Here is a 19,178-nt window from a genome sequence, read left to right as displayed (position 1 = left end):
CTGAAAAATTTCTATAGTTATTTATTTTTATTCTTTTCTCGTGCAATTTTTTTATTTGTTTTGTTTGGATAGTCATTCGTTTTCGTGCATCACTCCCATTGATGCGATACTGAAAGAATTTTTTTTATTTTTTTTTTGTATTTTCTGGAAAAATGTTGATGTGAAAAATCCCATTAAATAAATCGATGATAAAATTGATGAAGCTAAACACAGCGTGAGATGAAAAATCGTGAGAGATATTATTCCGCGGCATGTTTGGTATCGAAAAAACTTTGTACAACACGTGTGTTATTAGGTTTGTATATTTATAATGTGTACAATATTATATAAAAGAGCTGTTTCGGGGGGCCGATGTCAGACATAAATATACATACATGTATATATGTATGTATGTATATATACGCAGGACACGTAACGTCACCTCTGACCTTTTCCCTCTCATCCAGAGCTAATAATTTCCTCTGAAAGCATACTCAGCCGGAGTTTGCGAGGAGTTGGGTTACGAATGAACGCTTTTCGTTGTAGGGTCGTTAATGTAATAACGCGATCCCGAAACGAAGCCGGGTGGTTTCGCCGCTATGGCAACCCGAAAGTTCTTGGATATAACGCGGTAGAAAAATTGTCGCAAAGCATCGCTCGGAAAGCGTCCCCGAGTTCGACATGCTCACGATAATTAAGCCAGCGATTATATAATGTTCCCGACAGAGTGGCGATCGCATTTTCTCACGAATTTCAACACCGGCGTATCAGCGCTGATCGAAAATACGTCGAAGCACGGTTTCTCAAAGTCTCTTCATCTCGTCGCCTCCATAAATGGTGCAACAAATCGTTAAATTCGTTTTTCCAATTTTCTTCCGCCCGCACTCGCGCGTCTCGGACCCCGACCGTGGAACCAAACTCTTCCCAGCTGCTATGTACGCACGTACGTGACCCGGAGGCTAAATTTGTCGACACGCGGCGACCGACGAAAGACACGCAACGCGGTCGCATGACAGACCGGAATTTCTTTTACCGGAACGAGACAAGGAAGAGATCGACTCGCTTGGATTCTCCTCCGACAACAGCTCGAGTTGGCTAAGGTTAGGATCGGCATGCGCCGGGCGAAATGACAAAGTCACCACCATCCGGCCCATCTGCCACTGCCGATTCTCGTCGGCTCATCTTCTCTTCCTGCGTTTCTCACGTTTATTCATTTCACGCATCGACGTCGAGTCCGCGGAAACTGCCACGAAAACATTCGTGTATTTTCAAACGTTTCCTTCGGCATCTCGCTAGACGATTGCAGAACCATCTCGCTGTAATTTCCAATTACAGATTACGTAGATGAAACCACGCGTGTCGGAATTCAATTTTTCCCCGTCATATCCTCCGAATTCCTCCACCTCTCCGCGGGGATGAGCTTGTTCAAATTCCTGAAATTCGTCAGCTTTGATTAAGCGTTTTTTTTTCCCCAACCCCGTGCACTCCGAAATAGCGTTCGAAAAAGGCAACGGCACGTAGGTCTGTATATCCCGGATACCGTTCGGGTGAACGAGGAACTCGGTTAATTTTTATGGCGTGTTCTCCGCGAGCACGGTGACCTCGTTTAATATTTCAGGATTACCAGTATAATTCTTGCGATCGTTGGCTGCATCGATCCGGTGAAAAGAAGAGAAGCGGCTGGGGGGGGGGGGGGGGGATAAGGGGGGCTATTAAAGCAAAACGACACGGCATCGCTCAAGCTCAAGCTTGGCCAGGCTGCTACGTTTACTAATCAATCCTCCAGCGTTACGAGCTTATTTCCTCCTCGATCTTTCTTTTTCCTTCTCCTTCTTCCTCCGTGCCGAATCTCACATTGGCGAACACCTATGAATCCGTATACACGGTCCGGAAGCCGTCCCGTCTAGGGGTGAAATAATCTTAATGGACTCGACGACTGAACCTTCCGCACAGTGTGAGAAATCTAGGGATAAAATTCAGCGAATTGGGCCAAAGGCGAGCCGAGGCGAGTCAAGAAATATTACTGCCCGATGGTCATAACTTGGTAGGATCGGTTGGTCGCGATCCGTATCGATCAACCATCTGAGAAGGGCTTCTTCGTCGCTTACCCGATAAATTTAACGAGGGGTAAAATTCATAACGAGAAAGACAAGTGGAGCGTGGAATAGACGACCAATTCCAAAGCTTGTATCAAAGTGCGTATGATAAACTAAAGTTGTGACGCGCAGCTGGGAGAAAATTTGATAAACTCTTGGTTTACAGGTCGGCGAAGTTGCGTGGCTGTAGTAATTATGTTACGATTCGAGGGAGTGTGTAAACTGAAGTTTGGCAAGTTTTTGCGGCAAACTCGAGCGATGGAAAGGGCAATAATAATAATAATAATAATAATAATAACAACAATAACAGCAATAATAACAATCTGAGAAAGTGGTAAAGTAAACCTTTCGAATATAACACATCGTATCGATGTGTGGATAATGTATGTACATGCATTATACATATGTCATTATACTATGAGAAGCAGGAGCAGGAGGTCTGCGTATATAACTTAACTTTGAGGGAAAAACTGCCTTTTCACGAAATTTGATACCGGCCGCCGCGCCGCGAAAAGTTCGACGATTCTTGCCTCGTCAAAGTTTCTTCTCGTGTTTCTGACTACCCAAGTGAAACTCGAAGTTATTTGTGTGGGAAAAATTTTGACGAATGGAAAATAAAATGAGGCATAATTTCTCCTCCGTATACAGGGTATACATTATGGGTATAGAACGGACTCTGTCGAAGACATCGTACGGAACGGAACCCAACTGCGTCCTAACTTAATTAATTGTAACGTAATATCGTTTATCGGATGAGTTTACACACCGTATTTCTATTCATTGGATTAGCCTTCATCTGGCTTCGTTTACAATCACTTTGGTCGGTGGAAATTTTATATAGCCGAGCCGGCATCCGTGCCAATCAACGATAAATGCGTCTATTCATTCATTTCCGTAAAATTATTCCAGCTGGACGAGGTGAAACGTTTATTTACCTCGAATCATTTAAAAATTTATGCTACGATCAATGTTTACTCCGGAAGGCCCATCGTTGAAATTTCACCAGATTCCATCAGTCGAATGAATAATTCAAACCGTCGAAATTACCTGCACCGCGACTCGTTACGTAGCGATAAAGAAGTTCCATCGGGAGGCGAACAAAACAAAAAAAAAAAAGAACTTGATAACGAATAAAAATGAACCGCTGATGTATGAATGAGTAAATGGAACGTCGTCGGGTATTTCTTATAACCCGGTTCAAACGAGGCTGTGAATATAAGAATAGGAATATTTACAGTCACGTGACGGAGGTCCGTTAATTTCCAGCTATCAAAGTAACATCTACACAGAGTCGCAACACCGGCGAAACGGCGTACAAAGGAAAATCTGGCCATTAGTCAAATTGTATTCTACTTCCGTTCCTCGCGCTAGTTGTACAAGGCCGGTATTTATGTTTTTTCTTTTCTTTTGTTTTTTTTTTTTTCATTACATTTTTTAAACATCATCAACCGAGGAAATTAACTTTGTAGCTCCTCGAGCTTCTTCGTTTTCTTCTTCTTTTTCTTCTTCTTGGCGCTGCTCGAGTTGTCGCGAATACGTTTTTAATATAGATTCCTGCACACGGCGCGAACAAGGGTTGATTGGGAGGGGTTCTCTTTCTTCCTATGACTATATATACCCGGAGGGTGACAGCGGGAAAGAATTGGTCGAAATTTATGGCCCGACTTTGGATGCGATACTTCTCTTGCGTAATACACTTCCGACGGTGTATTATCAAAGGTCTCGGGATACGCCGACAACCTGTAGATTTTAGGAAACTGACAAATCGTCGAATTCCCGGCTGCAGACAATCCCTTACCGCCTGCAATCGATTACTGTCTCCTTCGAGTCAATTTGCACCGCAGGTTGCTATATACAATACATACATATACATGTATATATGATATATACACCAAAACGATCGAGAAAGAAAGAGAGAGAGAGAGAGAGAGAGAGAAATGCGAGAAAAATGATTCGTTCGAATTACATCTTACCTCTGGCCGAGAGCTTTTTGGTGTTGATGATCTTCGCCGCGAACTCGAGACCCGAACTTTTCTGGACGCATCGTCGGACCACGGAAAAAGCTCCCCTGAAACAAACCGGATGAAAAATCGTGATTAGTTGGCTATATGAGAGTAGTAAAAAATTTAAATGCGCCCTAGCACTTGTGATATAAAATGTATTCGTGCTCGGTGAGAACAGATTTTCTGAAGGTCGGACCGTAAAATATTCTCTTACATAAATAAACTCGTTAAGAGTATCGGAGCCTTCCGACTCTACGAACGACAGTTTCAATTCATTCCGAAACGATTGAATCGTTCGGTGGGACGTGCTTTTAGCCTGAACTAGATTGCGAGACGTGGATTTGTAACATCTAATCGGCGTTGTAGATTAATGTTAATTCATTCCACGTATTTCTTGACAGCTGACCGTGTAACGGATCGCATGGCACCTGGACCGTATCAAAGCTGAAGGAACGATCGTCGATCGGTCGACAAGTCGGCTGGGTAAGTAATATATCGTAAGAAATCTGTTCACATGGTTGAACGGTATATAATTAAATTCATACGGATAACGAATGCATCGTCGTTAAGTCGCCGTCGTAGAGAAATAAATAATACTCGTAATTCGTTCTCACGGATGAAGAAACCTTCTCCTTCCCATTCAACGTATCGTTTAAAAACCTATAACCACCCCGGTTTACTCCTTCGGCATCCAATTACACCCATCGGCGACCTCCGGCAAAAAGTCCAGAACTCTCTCACTACGCATCACTCTTCGAGATGAGACGATCACGCGTGTTCGGATTACGAGTTGCGACGATAACGACGCGAGCCGAGTTCGCAAGAGATCCTGGAATCACGCCATTAGACGTTCGTTCACTCCGCAGCGTGCAGGGTGTACCAAGTCGTCTGGCGTTAACCCTTTCGTCCTCTGCAACAGTCGGATTCTCCGCGTACCATCGAAAAGATTTCAATTCCCTACCCTTGTCACAGTTTATTTACGACTTCAAATGATCCGTGTTAATTCGTACGACTATTACACAACCCTAACAGGTCTTTTTGGGGGAATTTCACCCCAAACGTTACACGCGTATTTGGATATTCAATTTTGGGAACTCATTGTTGGAGCAGGGTATCAATTTTCACCCTGTGTGACCGTTGTGCGTTTCTACCGATGTCTGAAAGTCTAATTTTCGGTAAGAATCATCGAATGTTGATAGTTTTTTCGATTTTCCATCCGCCATATCGGATTCGCGCGACCTTGGATGTAGAAACGATCAAAGTCTGACTTGAGATTCGTGATCAGCGACCGAAGGTATCCCCGAGTAGTAACGAAATTCAAGCCAAAATATTGAGTTGAAAACTGTTTGACCGAAAGGGTTAAAGCGAGCATCCGTCTACAGCGATTAGTAACTGCAGAGAGTGCAGAGTGAACGAATCAACTCCATTAGCTGACGACGGTATCAAAGCAGGCCGAAGTCAGTAACGTTAGCGTAAGGAAACTACAGAGTAAAAAAAACATCTGTATTTGACAATTTTAAAATGACTTTCGAGGATTTGGCTTTTCAAATTAACCCTGGTCATTTAAACCTGTGGAAACTACCATATCACTTGCCGGGGGTCACCTGGACCCCGGCCAACTTTGAACCGTAATTCTGAGACAAAATTTAACAATTCAGAAATAGACTCGAATCTTAGTTTTATCAAAAAACGACGGAGGATGTGGGAAAAAACTCTTGGAGCAAAAAAAGTAAAACAATACGCAATACATACACGGAGTCTCTGTTTTTTCAATAATTCTTCATTTTACTCGCGCGAACGTTAAATTCGGTCCTAGGGTCAACACTACGTTTTGTTCGTACCGGTTTACTGCGCGAATATGAGAAGTAGCGATTTTTCTCAAAGACGCATCGTTACGGTAAGGTTACCAAGTCCGTCCTCGCGGAAGCGATCGCGATTCGTGGGTGAGGGCGAGGGTGATTGTGGGCAATCGTACATCTATCGCGGGGTAATTAGGTTATAACAGGCGAATGCAGCCGGCTCCGTAACACCCGATGCTAAGCGCTTAAACCTGGGAAGGCTGAGCCGAGCCAAAGGCGAGGCAAAGCCCCGGATGGAGCTGCTTAAGCGTCTCTACGTCCCGCAGAGCCACGTCGCAGCCGTAATGCCCGCAACTTGTTATATCCGCGCGCGGAGCCGGCATTGAGCCGCTTTTCCGCAAATCCTACAAATTACTTATAATGCCTGCGCCGGGCGGCCGAATCGCCGGGACATTTCACCGCGGACCGAGGCCGGATGCCCATTCGTGATCAGCCAGGCAAATGGCGCGGGTTTAATACACTTGCTTGGTGCAGATACGCGTGAATGTGAGAGGAATCCGAACGGCGAAACGCTTGCCGAGTGGTCGACGGGGGACAAAACGAGAGGAGAGAACGCGGCAGGGCGTTACCATGACCACCAATCGTTGATGCTGCGACTCGCGGGATCTGCCTTTTTCTTTGTTTATATATTTTCACGTATTTTGCTTTTTCACAAATCCCCCCCTTTGCCGTTTTATTCTTGCTTTTTTTTTCACTCGGACGAGTCGGAGATACTCTCGTTTGAATTTGTCGAGAAATTTATCTTGCGAATATACACGGCGGTTCTGGGTACCGTGTCAAAAAGTAACGAACGACGAATCTGGAGAAGAGACGGGAGTAAAATTTCTCCTCTCAATTACAGATGTAATCGAGAAGGGAGAAGAGATCCATAGATCGTTACTGCTGTAAGCGTTAAGTCGAATTTCGAAGGTTTCGGGGGGATGAAATAGAGCGAAATTCTACTCCTGTATCTTCTGCATATATCTCGTGTCTCGGTTATTTCTTACTTGTTCGGGACGCACAGTCGTAAATTGATTAAATAAATCAGCAGACTTTAGTTTTAGTTATTATAAATCGAGCTGCGGATATTGAATCGTGCAAATACACGAACGAGGGTTGAAAATTGTGAAATTCAAGTCCGTCCTGTGTATTCTCCAAGTTCGAAAAACTCTTCCTCGTTCCGATATATATTCGAACTTTTGCAAGCCAAAGATATTGCCGGTGCGAAGGGGAGGACGGGCTTTCAAATCGATTGTTTCCCGACCGAATCCCGTTTCTTATACGGGGAGGGAGGATTCTCGTTCGTCGGATCGACGCATCGGAGTGAAGTTAAACGGCCTTAAATCAGCCTCTGCAAACAACCCGTTGTTTACATCCCAAGCATCCGAATGTTAATTGAATTCGTCGAGCTTAACGGGTCGCAGCAGAGGCGACAATACCGATTCGGTTGGCTGCGGATCTACACGGGGTTGGATATTTGCCTGAGAAATTTGTTCACCCGCTTGTCGGGCGTAGAAACGAAAAAGATAATCGCATCGTAAATATTCTTCTTACGTTTCTTCGATTTACACAATAAACTAGAGTTGCAACACCTACGGTGAGTGCCAGTAACAATAAGTAGAGTAATTATTGGGCAAACTGATAGACAATACGTTTTGATCAAGTTATGTTTTCTTGCTCTGTTGTACCCTTGTACCAAAAATTGGTATTTTTTTTTTTTAACGCGAAGACTAAATTAACATCCGCTTCAATGCTAGGTGAAATTTTCGAACGCAAGTGGCGACAAATCAACCGCGACGCCGAAAAGTGGAGGAGACGCGCAAGACTGTCGGCACGACTTAACTTCGTCCCGGTTTTCTTCCTCGTGTAGGTACAGGACTAAGCCGTGGTCCCGGTTACTATCGGAGGGTGAGATTCGCCCTGGTAACCACCAAAGCTGCGTCTCGCAACTTTTATCACGAACCCAAGAGGCCTGCAAGGCGGCGAGTCGAGTCGAGTCGAGTCGAGTCGAGGCGAGGCACGTATTTTTATCTCAGACAGCCCGGTGTAAATTTTGCTGAATATTTTCCCTCCAGCTTCGGGCGAAAAGTTAATGGAAATTTGTTCTCTTATCCGAACCTTTTACCAAAAATTACCTCTCGCCTACACCGTCGAAGGAAAAGAAGAAAAACAAGTAAAACGGCACGCTGTATAACCGATGAAAATTACACTATCCTAGATCGCGTTCTCGGCCGATGTTGTTCGATGTAAGATTTCAACCCCGCGGCAAATGTCCCGAGGCGATCATTTAGCAGAGCCGAGGGATGATTTTCGTTCAGATAAAATTGGAACGAGGGGCAAAGTTCAGGTTGACCCGTTACGCGTGTCGCGTTATACGACTAAATGTCGGTCGACGTTAGTACGAAGGTTCAAAACCTACAGGAATAGTTTCAGTCCTCGACGATTTATCGCAACAAGTTTGTTATGGTTCGGGGTTCGGACCTCTCGGCGTTTCGACACTTCGAATCGACGAATGCGAATTCGTTTTATTCCGACGAGCCTGGAAACCAGGGAAGAAATTTTTTATTTTCGTTCAACTAAAAAATGATAAAATTAACGATACGGAACATCGAATGAGAAGTCCGCGCTTTGGTATTCGCCGTAAAATTTGGTAAAATTGCGAAACTTTTTTTTTTCTCGTCTTCATTCGCACACGCGTGTGTTTGTGTGTGTGTGTCTGCGTGTCGAGCGGGTATTCATCGGGGATCCAACCAAATGCCTCGAGCCTGCGACGCATCTTCGCCCCAAAGTTGCCTTTTGAAAATTCGTTGGATATTCGCTGGGGCACGGCGGAAGAGGAGGAGCTTTTCCCCTGATCGTATCTTATCCCGATTTTCCCGCATGCAGCGGCTCTTCCTATTAAGAATTGACGGCTCTCTTATCTCGGCGGAATCCGCACGTAGGCCGGGCGAGTGCCAGGAAAGCCTCGCACCCTCGTTTTTGGCTATGAGGGGAGGCGAAAGCGCGGCTTGCGCTCCGAGCGAGGAGGCGAGACACCGGCAATCGTAAATATATTTTCCCGAATAATACCGCGAGGCCCCGGCAAGCGGTAAGTCTATTTTCTCTCCGCCTTCTTGCCCGGGTTTTCACGTTTTTCACATTGTCCCAATATCGCGCCAAGTGGGGCGGAGATGTCGGCCGAAGAATAAGACGGCGGGGAAATAGAACCGAGATTAATCTACCTCGCCTTGACCCTCCTCGACACCCTTGACTTCGGAAACGGGTTACCTAAATTCTTGCCTCCGAGTGACGTCATTGTTATACAGTCTTTGACCGTTTCCATAAAATATGTATTGATCGCGGGTGCGAAATGATCATTTGTTGTTGTTTTTTTTTTTTTTAACCGTCACCGAGGATAAAAACCACTCTTTTCGATTGTGGTTACAATTTGATTAATCGGTGATACAGATTGACGTTACCGCCTTAATTTACGAAAAAAATTTGATGAACAGAATCAATGTTGCAATAATCATGAAATGTAACATTAATAAATGTGAATTTCCACTAAACGGTGATTCGTATCACATTTTCTCAAATATTTGAACCGTTAATTTAACTATACCCATTTTACTAAAATTTGCTATTAATTAATGAAGATAGTGAAGTTTTTCGAGTGCTAAAATTCTTCGGAGAATATTTACAGGGTTTTGTTCATCTTTATAATCTCCCGATCCTCAAATTTACACTTCAATTATGCTGTATGTTCGTGTAAGAGACTATAAATTCGACCTCCGTTTTTCCTAGCCTAATTTCAAACAGGTTGTTTCGTTATAACGAGTATATATCGTGCCATTATAATCGAGTTACGTGATTGCAGTTGTTCTACCGTAATTGCGTAAACGTCGAGGAGCAAGGAAGAGGGAGAAGAACAGCGAGAAAGAAGCATAACGCGGGCTTATCGACCAAACTTTTATGTCTGGATCTTTCCCTATTTTTAACGCCCGGCTCTATTATTCTAGGTACGATCCTTACAGGTGGGCTGATACGCGACCGATCGTTAGACGCGAAAAATAATGGCATATTTAATTTGCGACTGCCGTCTATTAAAAAATTCAACATCGAATATCGAGTAGCCTATAATGTATAAATGTTTACTTTCCGGTTCATTGAAGCTCCACGTGCGAGTTACGCTTGCTGGAAAGCGGCAAGGTAATAGAGGAAATGTTTTCCCTTTACGAGAATTATAAGAGGAGAAAATAAGTGCGAGCCAGTCGTTTCGCAGAGTCCCTCGACGAACTTTCAGCTAATATTTGATGGCGGGTACTTTGCCTTTGTGAAAATGGAGCTAAAAGAGAAATAAAATGAGAAAACACTCCGACCTTCCTGCGGGCTACGTGGTTCGGATTTTTTTTTTCTACTCTTTCTTTTTCTTTCTTACTCTTCCATTTTTCGTTCATCGACGGTCATCTTTGCGGGCTAAAAATAATGCTCGGTATATAACGCTAGCGTATTATTTCGAAATAGAAATTAATTTTCTACGCACGATCGAGTGAAGCGGTACATTATTGCTTTTGCGTAAGTAATAATTTGGGGTAAAGTAACGCGAATTGGAATAAAGCGAATCGAATATACGTGCATATTTAACGTTCCCATTTTTCTTTAACCTTACGCCCTGTTCTTATACCTATAGTGAGGAGGATAAAATAGAGCCGAACTCACTCTCGTTACTTGAATGATTTATTTCTTGTTTCTTTGGCCGCTTGGGAAGCTTGATTAGACGAAAATACTCCGAAATTATCCTTATAGTCACAGGACTCTGTACGCCCGAGTAATTTTAGGGGTTATGTAATCTTGGAGTAGGTCAGAGTGTCTTATTTCTTTAAAGCTCGATCGCGAGATGATTATTCCACTGTTGAATCAAATACAACTTGGGAGAATTTGAAAAAAATCTTATCGAGAATCTGACAGCTATTTCTATTTACAATATCAAAAAATGCGAGAAATATTGCGTTCCGAAAGTAACCTAGACTTTTGCGTTTCTGTCGTTCGAGGAGGATCCGTTTTATACGAACTAGAATCTCGAATGGAGATATAAGTTTCCTCGAAATAAAATGATAACGCCATTACGGAAGACAATAAAGAGGGAAAAGATCTCTCGAGAATTCGGGATTATGCCAAAATTTTCGACCACAAGCGCATACGAATAAGGTGAAGAGAATCTCCGTGTGTCGTAAATTTCGATTTTCCCTCGTCCCCCGTATTTGTTCCTCCCCTAAAAATTAGCCGTCGAGAAACAACGTTTGATCAACAAGCGAGGAGCTTGCCCTCGTTTCCATAGAATATAGACTCGTCGCACTCTCTCTTTCTCTCCCATCTCCGAGCCCATAAACGACCCTCTCTTTCGACTTAAAATTTTTGCTGACCCGGTGATAAAAAGGAAGATACCTCAGATTCTTCCTCTCAGAGCTTTAGAAGCTCCCCCTCCTCCGCCTTCCTTTCATCCCTCTCCCCCTCTTCTTTACACTCGCGGAAGTCGTGACTTCGACACGATTCGCTGACACGTGCCGGGTACAGGGGATGGTAGATCAGTCGCGATTGATCATGGAAGTCGGGTGGATCCAAATCTCCGTATCTAATTCGTATTCTTCGATTTTTTAATCAGCCACCCCTCGCCTTTATCAAGGGAATTCGTTAAATCCTCGTAAAACTCGGGGAAAATATTGGAAAACAATATTTCTCTGCTGTTGTGTCAGAAAAATTCTTTCAACTTCACTAGCAATAATCGACGACAAATTGAATACAGATATATTTCACGTAGTAGAACGAATAGTTATACGACACCATTTTCTATAAGTTGCCTTGATCGTTTCCGAGGCATGATGCTAAGTATCATCGGTGAAAAAATGGCAGGGCATTTTGAGGAAATGGACTATGAAAGTGAGGCAAACCTCACGGTATATTTTATTTCGATTTCCGTTGCCACCGTGGAACCGAGATTGTTACGGTAGTATAGCTGCAGTATAAGGTGATTCGCTAAAGTAAACAGACACTACAAGTTACGGTATACGTCGTGGAAATAGGTAAGACGAGAATTGAAGGGCAGAGAAATTTAAAACCATCGGTTCGATACCAGTGGACCAAGGAGAGAGCGGGTGTTTCTACCCTTCGAGAGCCCCTTTCTCCTCCCTCTCATCCGCACCCCGGTTCAATTTCTTTCATTTCCTTTTTTTTCCGCCAATCTTTCTCCTCATCTTCTTCAGAGGTATAACGAGAAGGGTGCGGAAACGTATAAACGAGTCTAAACAAACAAACAACCAAACAAGCGAACGGACCCGGGTAAGTTGGGGAGAAGAGAGAGGTAGAAAAAAAAAATGTTAAAAAAATTTTAAAACAAACGAATGATAAAAATAAAAATAAAAACAAACCGAGCAACGAGAAGGAAAAGTAGCGGGGAAAATACGAAGGAATAAAGAGGGAGCCGGGCTCAAAATTAATTGTGACTGACAAATGGCCGCAAGCCTCTGTATACCTCGGCTATCTTCTTAGTTCTTACCCTCCCTCCTCCCCCAATTCAGCTGCCCGGTAAGCGGCGAGTACGCCTTGTTTTTTCTTCTTCGCTGTCTCTGTTGTTCGGTTTTGGTTTTTGCTTCTTACTTTTCTCTTTTCTCTTTTCTCTTCACCTCCGCCTCCCCCTCCTACCTTTCGTTTTTACAACTTTCCTCGGAGCCCGCGGCCGACGAAAGAGCGAGCATTCTTTTTGTCTCGGAGCTCAAAGCTGCGGCGAAATCTGAGGCAGAGAAGCGGCATTGCGAGCCGATCGATGCGCTCGGCCTAGTCGTCTAGGGTTGTAGATATGTATCTTTGCACGTACGTATCTCCCTCCCTCACCCTTTGCGGGCGTGTGACACGTGGTGAACCTACACACACAGTCTTCCGAGTCCCGGGCTGCTGTTATGCGCAGGGGGCCAAAACCCTAACTTTGTCTTTGAGGGAAGTTATCGCGGAGCTGCCGCAAAATCTAATGCAGACGTAAACGGCAGAGGCCAATTTCTGCAATTTTTTCAGGACAGTTATTGCACGTGTCGTCCTAATCATCCCCGCAATGGAGGGGAATTCTTTTAACCGCATTCATCGCACCGACTTGAAACTGTTTCGAATTAACAAGTCGGCACATTCCATTCTCGTTACGTTCGATATCGGATTTTTATCGACGCGGCATAAATCAGAGCGAAAAAGTCATTTCTTTAATAGCAGTTGACTAAAAAATCACATTGCAATCCTTGATACGGAACGATTATACTTTTCCGGATCTTACAATTTCGCAATGACAACGGAATTCTTCTTATCGCGTTAAAGACCCAATTTTTCTCTAAAAATTACATAAACGTCTGCGCCATACGTGCGGAGAGAAGTAATTCGAATTATTTTTACGGCTGCACCGAGACGACGCTTGTAGCGACGGGTTGCATATTAAAGCACATAAAATTTACTCGCGTCTAAATTATTATTGCTGCAAAAAAACTAAACATTTTTTTGAGACGAATCGAGGCGAAATGTCGAGCTGTTTCCAAAAGTCGGTAAAAAATTGTGTACAAACCGGCATGTATTTTCTTCCCACGATCCTCTGAATTTTCAAAAACAATTCCGGAAGGATGTTATCCTGCGCAACAAGGTGGGGCGTGCAAATGTCGCCGCGGATGCGGAGGCACAGCGAATGCGCCGTTCATAGGTGACTCTGGGTGTGTGGAGAACGCGGAACGTCGACGGGGAGAGGGGGGCAGTTTTCGTCCTGGGGCGGCGACGCGACGGGTCGATACTCCTCGTCGCTGACGATGAGCACCCTTGCCGCCTCCGCGGGCAGCCGACGTGACGTACGCCGAGCTGCCTACGGCCCTGAACACTGTCCAATACTTGATGTTCAAACAGGCTTCGGTTGGGGGTGGGAGCGTACACCGAAAGAAATTTTTAGTTCCGGTTACCGCTCGGTCCTTGACTATTTTCATTTTTGTGAAAATTAGTTTTATAGCTCTTACCGGAAAGTCTAGTAGCCGTTGCTATTCTTTCTCATTACGATCGCCGTTGCTATATTTTTGCAACGATAAATTGACGTTAAAGCCTTGTTTGACTAAAAAAGTAGAGTAAGCCGAACAAACTGATTTTGCGTTGCAATCACCAAAAAAGGATCGACGATAGCGCAAAATGGTTACGCGCACCTCGTTTTTCGCAATTCCAACAATATTCGAACAGTTTGCTTTTAACGATACCTGTTTCACTGAATTCTTTTTGGTCACTGTAACAAATGAAATTTTATCTCAGTGTAGAAAGATTAACCCTTTGAATCATAGTGCTAAGTATTCTTACCACCTGTATTATTATATCCGTTTTTTGTGTGTTTGGAGAACTTTGAAAATATATTTATATGCGGGTTTTTGCTGTTTCTAACAGTGTACTAATAGGTTTTCAATACTCGTGATTCGTTATCGCGATATGATGTGAGTTATTATTGTTAGAAACAAATTTATTCAAATAAAAATCGTGAAAATTGAAGGAATGCTTCAGTTCCGAGAAAGTTACCCCTCTACATGTATACGTCTTTTGCACAAATCATGAGTTTTTGGGTTCACCGATTCCGAATCTGAAATCGGATTTAAAAAATTAAAGATGGATCCAAAACGGCTGATGCAAATTTCAAATTTTACCGAATCCGGAGAAAAAACCCACGCACAGAGTTTTTTTGCCGTATTATATCAGCAGTCAACAAAACAGTTGACAATTAAACCTGGATGCTAGATTCCGACGTGTGTGCGATAAAAAAACGCGACAAGTCAGAATATAGAGAGATGCAAAGAGAAGTATATCGATACCGAAATTTATAGAATCCTCGGAATCCTAGCCACATACGAGTAGATTCCCTGCATTGATTTCGCCGATTCTGTATTTTGATGTTCCCTGCTTCGACCTTTCTGCGTTACAAAATTCTATGTTACGTAAATAAATTTTTATCTCTTTAATAATTCGCCGCTGTTACCCTCCCGTGTTCTGATCTTTCTGTACTTCAACCTCCACCCACGCTGAGCCTGCCGCTGCCGGCGTGTGTAAACAGAGGGTATTTCTGACCGAAGCGAGGGTGGAATTCACGGTCGTGTGTCGTGCGTGGATTTGCAAGGCGGTCGGCCGCATCGAGGGATTAAAAATCATCCCTGTAATTTTTGGTTGAAAAAGTGGGGGGAGGTGGGGAAGAATTTCGCCTTTGCCCAAGTTTTAAAAAAGACTTTTTTTCCTCTCGTTTCCGCAGAGGGGTGGATTCGGTGCGGATCGACTACCGGGTCGTCGGATGGCGCGGCGTTGCGACGCCGCATTGCCTCGGCATTATATCTGTACCGCCGTGAGGCGCGACGCTCTTTATATGCCTCGTAAAATAGTATTGTGGCTGTAATATAAACGTGTAATCCTAGGCACGTGTGAGGTGATGTAGCCTTGCGTGTGGCCCGTTAATTCTTATTCACAATCCTGAAAATTTTCTCATTTTAAGGCACGAGGTACATTTTCCACACACCTGGAAAATCTGGAAAACCTAGAATTTTATGCGGATTTTTAATTTGTTCTTGGGAAAAACTGATAATATCGGTTTTCCGTCGTGGAAATTAGAAATGATTTTTTGAGCTAACAAATTTACGTTTTCTCTCCCCGAAAACAAATTGACTTTTTAAAATTCACTTTTTTGTACGTTATATTTTTCTTTGATTCGAATTGAATTTGAACCGAATATAGAGTCAATAAGCTGAATAATTTACGTTTTAGTAATTTACCAGAACTGGAAAGATGTCGGGAAAAACTAGGTTTCAGCTCCTGGAAAACTTGGAAACGTCGTGGAATTTTTTTCCCAAAAATTTGTGGCTACCCTAAACGAACTGCACATTTATCTTTTACTTTTTTCGAAACTGACATCCCAATTATATCGGTAAATATTATTCGTGTAAATCATAATTCTCCTTACTTAAAGAGAACTTACATACGATATACGAAATTTTGTACCGATAATACATGTATGTATACATATATTGTAGAATCACAAAATCGTGTCGTTTATAAAGGTGATTTGAGAAAAAAAAGAAAAGAAAGAAAAAAGGTCGCATTGCACAGCTGAAAAGTTTTTGACATCAGTAGCTCTCCGTGTATCTAAGTTTCAATAAACTGAAAATGAAAAACAAAATCTAACAATCAAAAATCCCTTACTTGATAGAAATCGATTGAAACGTGATATTTTTCTATTCTGATTATCGCCGGTTGAAATTTCGAGCAAGATGTATTATCAAGGAGTAATACATGTATGTACGAAAATTTATGGCGTTCCTAATTTTTGTCTCTTATATATTTTTGTCTTCTTTCCGAGCGGAGTGTGAAAGGCAGCAGAACTAGGTTGTAACACGCAGAAATTGACGACCGTCGGCGGCGAGCGATCGTTAACCGAGGAGTTGCCCGGGCGGCCGGGCGACCGCCAACGTTTACCAAAAGGAAACGAAACGAATGCAAGAGAGAGAGAGAGAGAGAGAGAGAGAGTGTAGGAGGAGAGGAAAAAGAGAATTAGAGAAGAGTGGAGGGTCCGGTTATAGACGCGAAGACATAATTTCGTCCCCTTTACTCGGGGATCCCGAGGGGCTCGTAGCTACTGTTCAGGGAATATTTTCAGGTATTTTCACTACGCGAGCCACGCGATGCGATGCGACGGTTAAAAGGACTGCAACGTAACGACACCGGCCGAAAAAGCACGCGGGTGAAAATGGAGCGAAAACGAAAAACCGTAAAAAAGAGAGAAAGGAAAAATAAACACGCCGAGTGGTGCAGAAGAGCGCCGCACGGCACTTGCACGCCATTCGTTTTCATGTCAGGCTGCGGATTGCTGAGCGAATGCACCATAAATTTCGTCGGTTATTACCGCGCCCATTGAATGCACTAATAAATACCAATTATCTTTACAGCCCTTTTACCCGCAATTTATTCATCCACCGGGAGATATCGCTACGAAGCAAATCACCCCAATTCCTCGACTCACTGCGGTACTGTAATATATTTTTCCAAGACGGAAACAAATTGACGGTAACTTGAACGAAATGCACAAGACGCGCGTCGCTTTTCTTCGCATCGTTGCTGACCGTCGTTTTGTTAACTTTTTTAGGCAATCGGGCGTGGAGCTTTCAAATAATACGAATCGATGGGCGAGTAGTCACAATCGGCATCCGGTTCTCGTTGTGTTAATTGGAACGGACTCTTGCTTCTCTACGTATTCAGAGTTTGATTCGGAGACAAGGTGGAAGGAAATAATTGGGCGGATATTTTTGATTCGCGAACCCTTGGTCGTAACCGTATCATCGTTATTGGCGTAGTTACTAATTAAATGCCTCGTTATCGCTGGGTGTGCACGAAGACTTTCCTCGACGAATTGTCACGACAAAGTAAAGGGTGTCCCAAACTTCACGCAAGAAGTGACTTTGATGGAAAACACAGGTTTATAATTAAAGATTGTGAATTTTTGTTATTGATTTTTATAAAGTTGTTGAAATTTTCCATGACCATTTTGCATAAATGTGGAACCGAATTTATTATTGATACGACGCTCAATTTCCTTCTTAAAATCGTGGGTGGTCCTGGGCTTGTTGGCATAAACCTCGTGCTTAAAAAAATCCCGAAGAAAAAATAATTAATCTCTTCACGGTGGATCAAGGTGTCCTTTATCTCTTGTACAAATGACTCATATTTCAAATTTTGCTTTAATTTTGAGACATTCTTTAGTAATCATCACTCTCGAGCAACATCTGACATCATTATTCAGAATCATATATTTATATTTGGATTTATCGAGTCCTGTTCATCGCGAAATTAATCGCGGTCTTTTTAATGAACCGTATAACGTACGAGACACTCCAGTTATTGTTGACCTTACGACAAACTCGCGTGGCTTCGTGCTTCCGCCGATATGTGACTTTTATCTTTCTCTTTTTATTTCAAATTTTTATCGCCCACGATATTTTAAGCCCTTGTGATTTTTTTTATCGCCGGAAACCGAGCCGCGACTTTGCCGCATAATCTATAATGTATGCTATACCCACGCAACCACCATGCGTTTATCCGTGCAATGATAACGGATCGAAGTGCGTTAAACGTTGACCGAGCTTTTTTTTTCATGGGTGCGGTCGTCGAGTTCCGAGTTTATCTTAAACAGTGCGGTTCGATTCGGAAGCAAAGTATCCACATTTTTACCCTCTTCTTTCGAACCTTTTTACCTTCTTCGTTCGACCGCGCAAAGCCTAAAAATTACGGGTTGAAAGTTACCGAGGTTTAGGATTTCAGGTATTCATGAAACTGCCGAATGTTCCACGCGGCTTATAAATATGCAATCGGCCGCCGTGGCCGCGGCTGAAACCCACGTGCAACCAACGGTACCCGTGTGCAGGACAAGGCCCAAAGGTAAGGAAAAATTCAACGCTCCGATCCTCGCAGGCTCGAAATGTACACGCGCTACGAATCCAACGGGCACGCGTGTAAAGGCGAGCTTCGTTAAATATGTCGGAGGCACTCGACGAGCGTTGCGATTCAGGCCTTCGAAACTGCCCGCGTGCAAGTAAAAAATGCCCGCACCTGCACCCGCGCAAAAATCATTCGGACGATTTCACGTCAGTATGAAGAATTCATGAAACGAATGAATTCGTTCCTCCCTTCCCGAAATATCCGAACCTTGAAAGTAGGCGGCGGAAATCGGCTTCCTCGACTCACCGTGCGTCATGAATTTTTTCAGAGCTTGAAAAGCCGCGCGGGGTAACCGATGAAAAATGGAAAAGCGAAGAGGAGGAACAAAAGAGAAACGAACCGGGACTACAACGTTTCGCTAAATCGAAAGCATGGTAGAAATGTTTAATTTCAAGGACATAACGGAAGCTCGCCCTCGCCGCGACTTTTCCGCCGACAACGGGTCGCTTGATTAAAACCAGTAGAAGATGGAACAAAGGCGCGGGCCGAGCGGATACCCAAGACTTTTTTCCCCCGGCTCGTTCCTTTCTCATCCCCGATTCCGCCCTCGGAGCACCGCTGTACTCGGTAGTTTCCCCGCCAAGTTTTACAGCCCGTGAGTAAAACTTGAATGCATTGTTTTCACCGCGAATGGATATTTTTGGAATCTAGGCCGTCAAACTTTCCCTCCTGCGCCGACTGGCTGATGCATCCCCCGAACTGCATACCAGCCAGGATTGCCAACCGTAGGTACGATGTACCCGAGAGTGAAAAAAACA

At 43.6% G+C, this 19,178-nt stretch overlaps 2 protein-coding genes across 25 annotated transcripts in view; one reads left to right on the top strand and one right to left on the bottom strand.

Annotated features, from left to right (window-relative positions):
- Positions 1 to 15,612, top strand: part of LOC124179566 — a 50,016-nt gene extending 34,404 nt beyond the window's left edge. Inside the window, exons 3-4 of the mRNA XM_046564105.1 lie at positions 4,480 to 4,561; positions 15,191 to 15,612. Coding sequence (XP_046420061.1) covers positions 4,480 to 4,491 — 12 coding nt within the window. The 3' untranslated portion in view covers positions 4,492 to 4,561; positions 15,191 to 15,612. The remainder of the gene's footprint in view (positions 1 to 4,479; positions 4,562 to 15,190) is intronic.
- LOC124179485 (calcium/calmodulin-dependent protein kinase type II alpha chain) overlaps positions 1 to 19,178 on the bottom strand; it is a 94,974-nt gene that overhangs the window by 51,792 nt on the left and 24,004 nt on the right. For all 24 annotated transcript variants that reach the window (XM_046563989.1, XM_046563898.1, XM_046563937.1 and 21 more), the window contains exon 2: positions 4,049 to 4,143. In XM_046563989.1, coding sequence (XP_046419945.1) covers positions 4,049 to 4,143 — 95 coding nt within the window. The remainder of the gene's footprint in view (positions 1 to 4,048; positions 4,144 to 19,178) is intronic.

Source organism: Neodiprion fabricii, chromosome 1 (genome assembly GCF_021155785.1).
Source record: "Neodiprion fabricii isolate iyNeoFabr1 chromosome 1, iyNeoFabr1.1, whole genome shotgun sequence".
NCBI classification, from domain to species: Eukaryota; Metazoa; Arthropoda; class Insecta; order Hymenoptera; family Diprionidae; genus Neodiprion; species Neodiprion fabricii.
The sequence above is the reverse complement of the archived record's forward strand: the minus strand, read 5'-3'. Positions and strand labels throughout refer to the sequence as shown.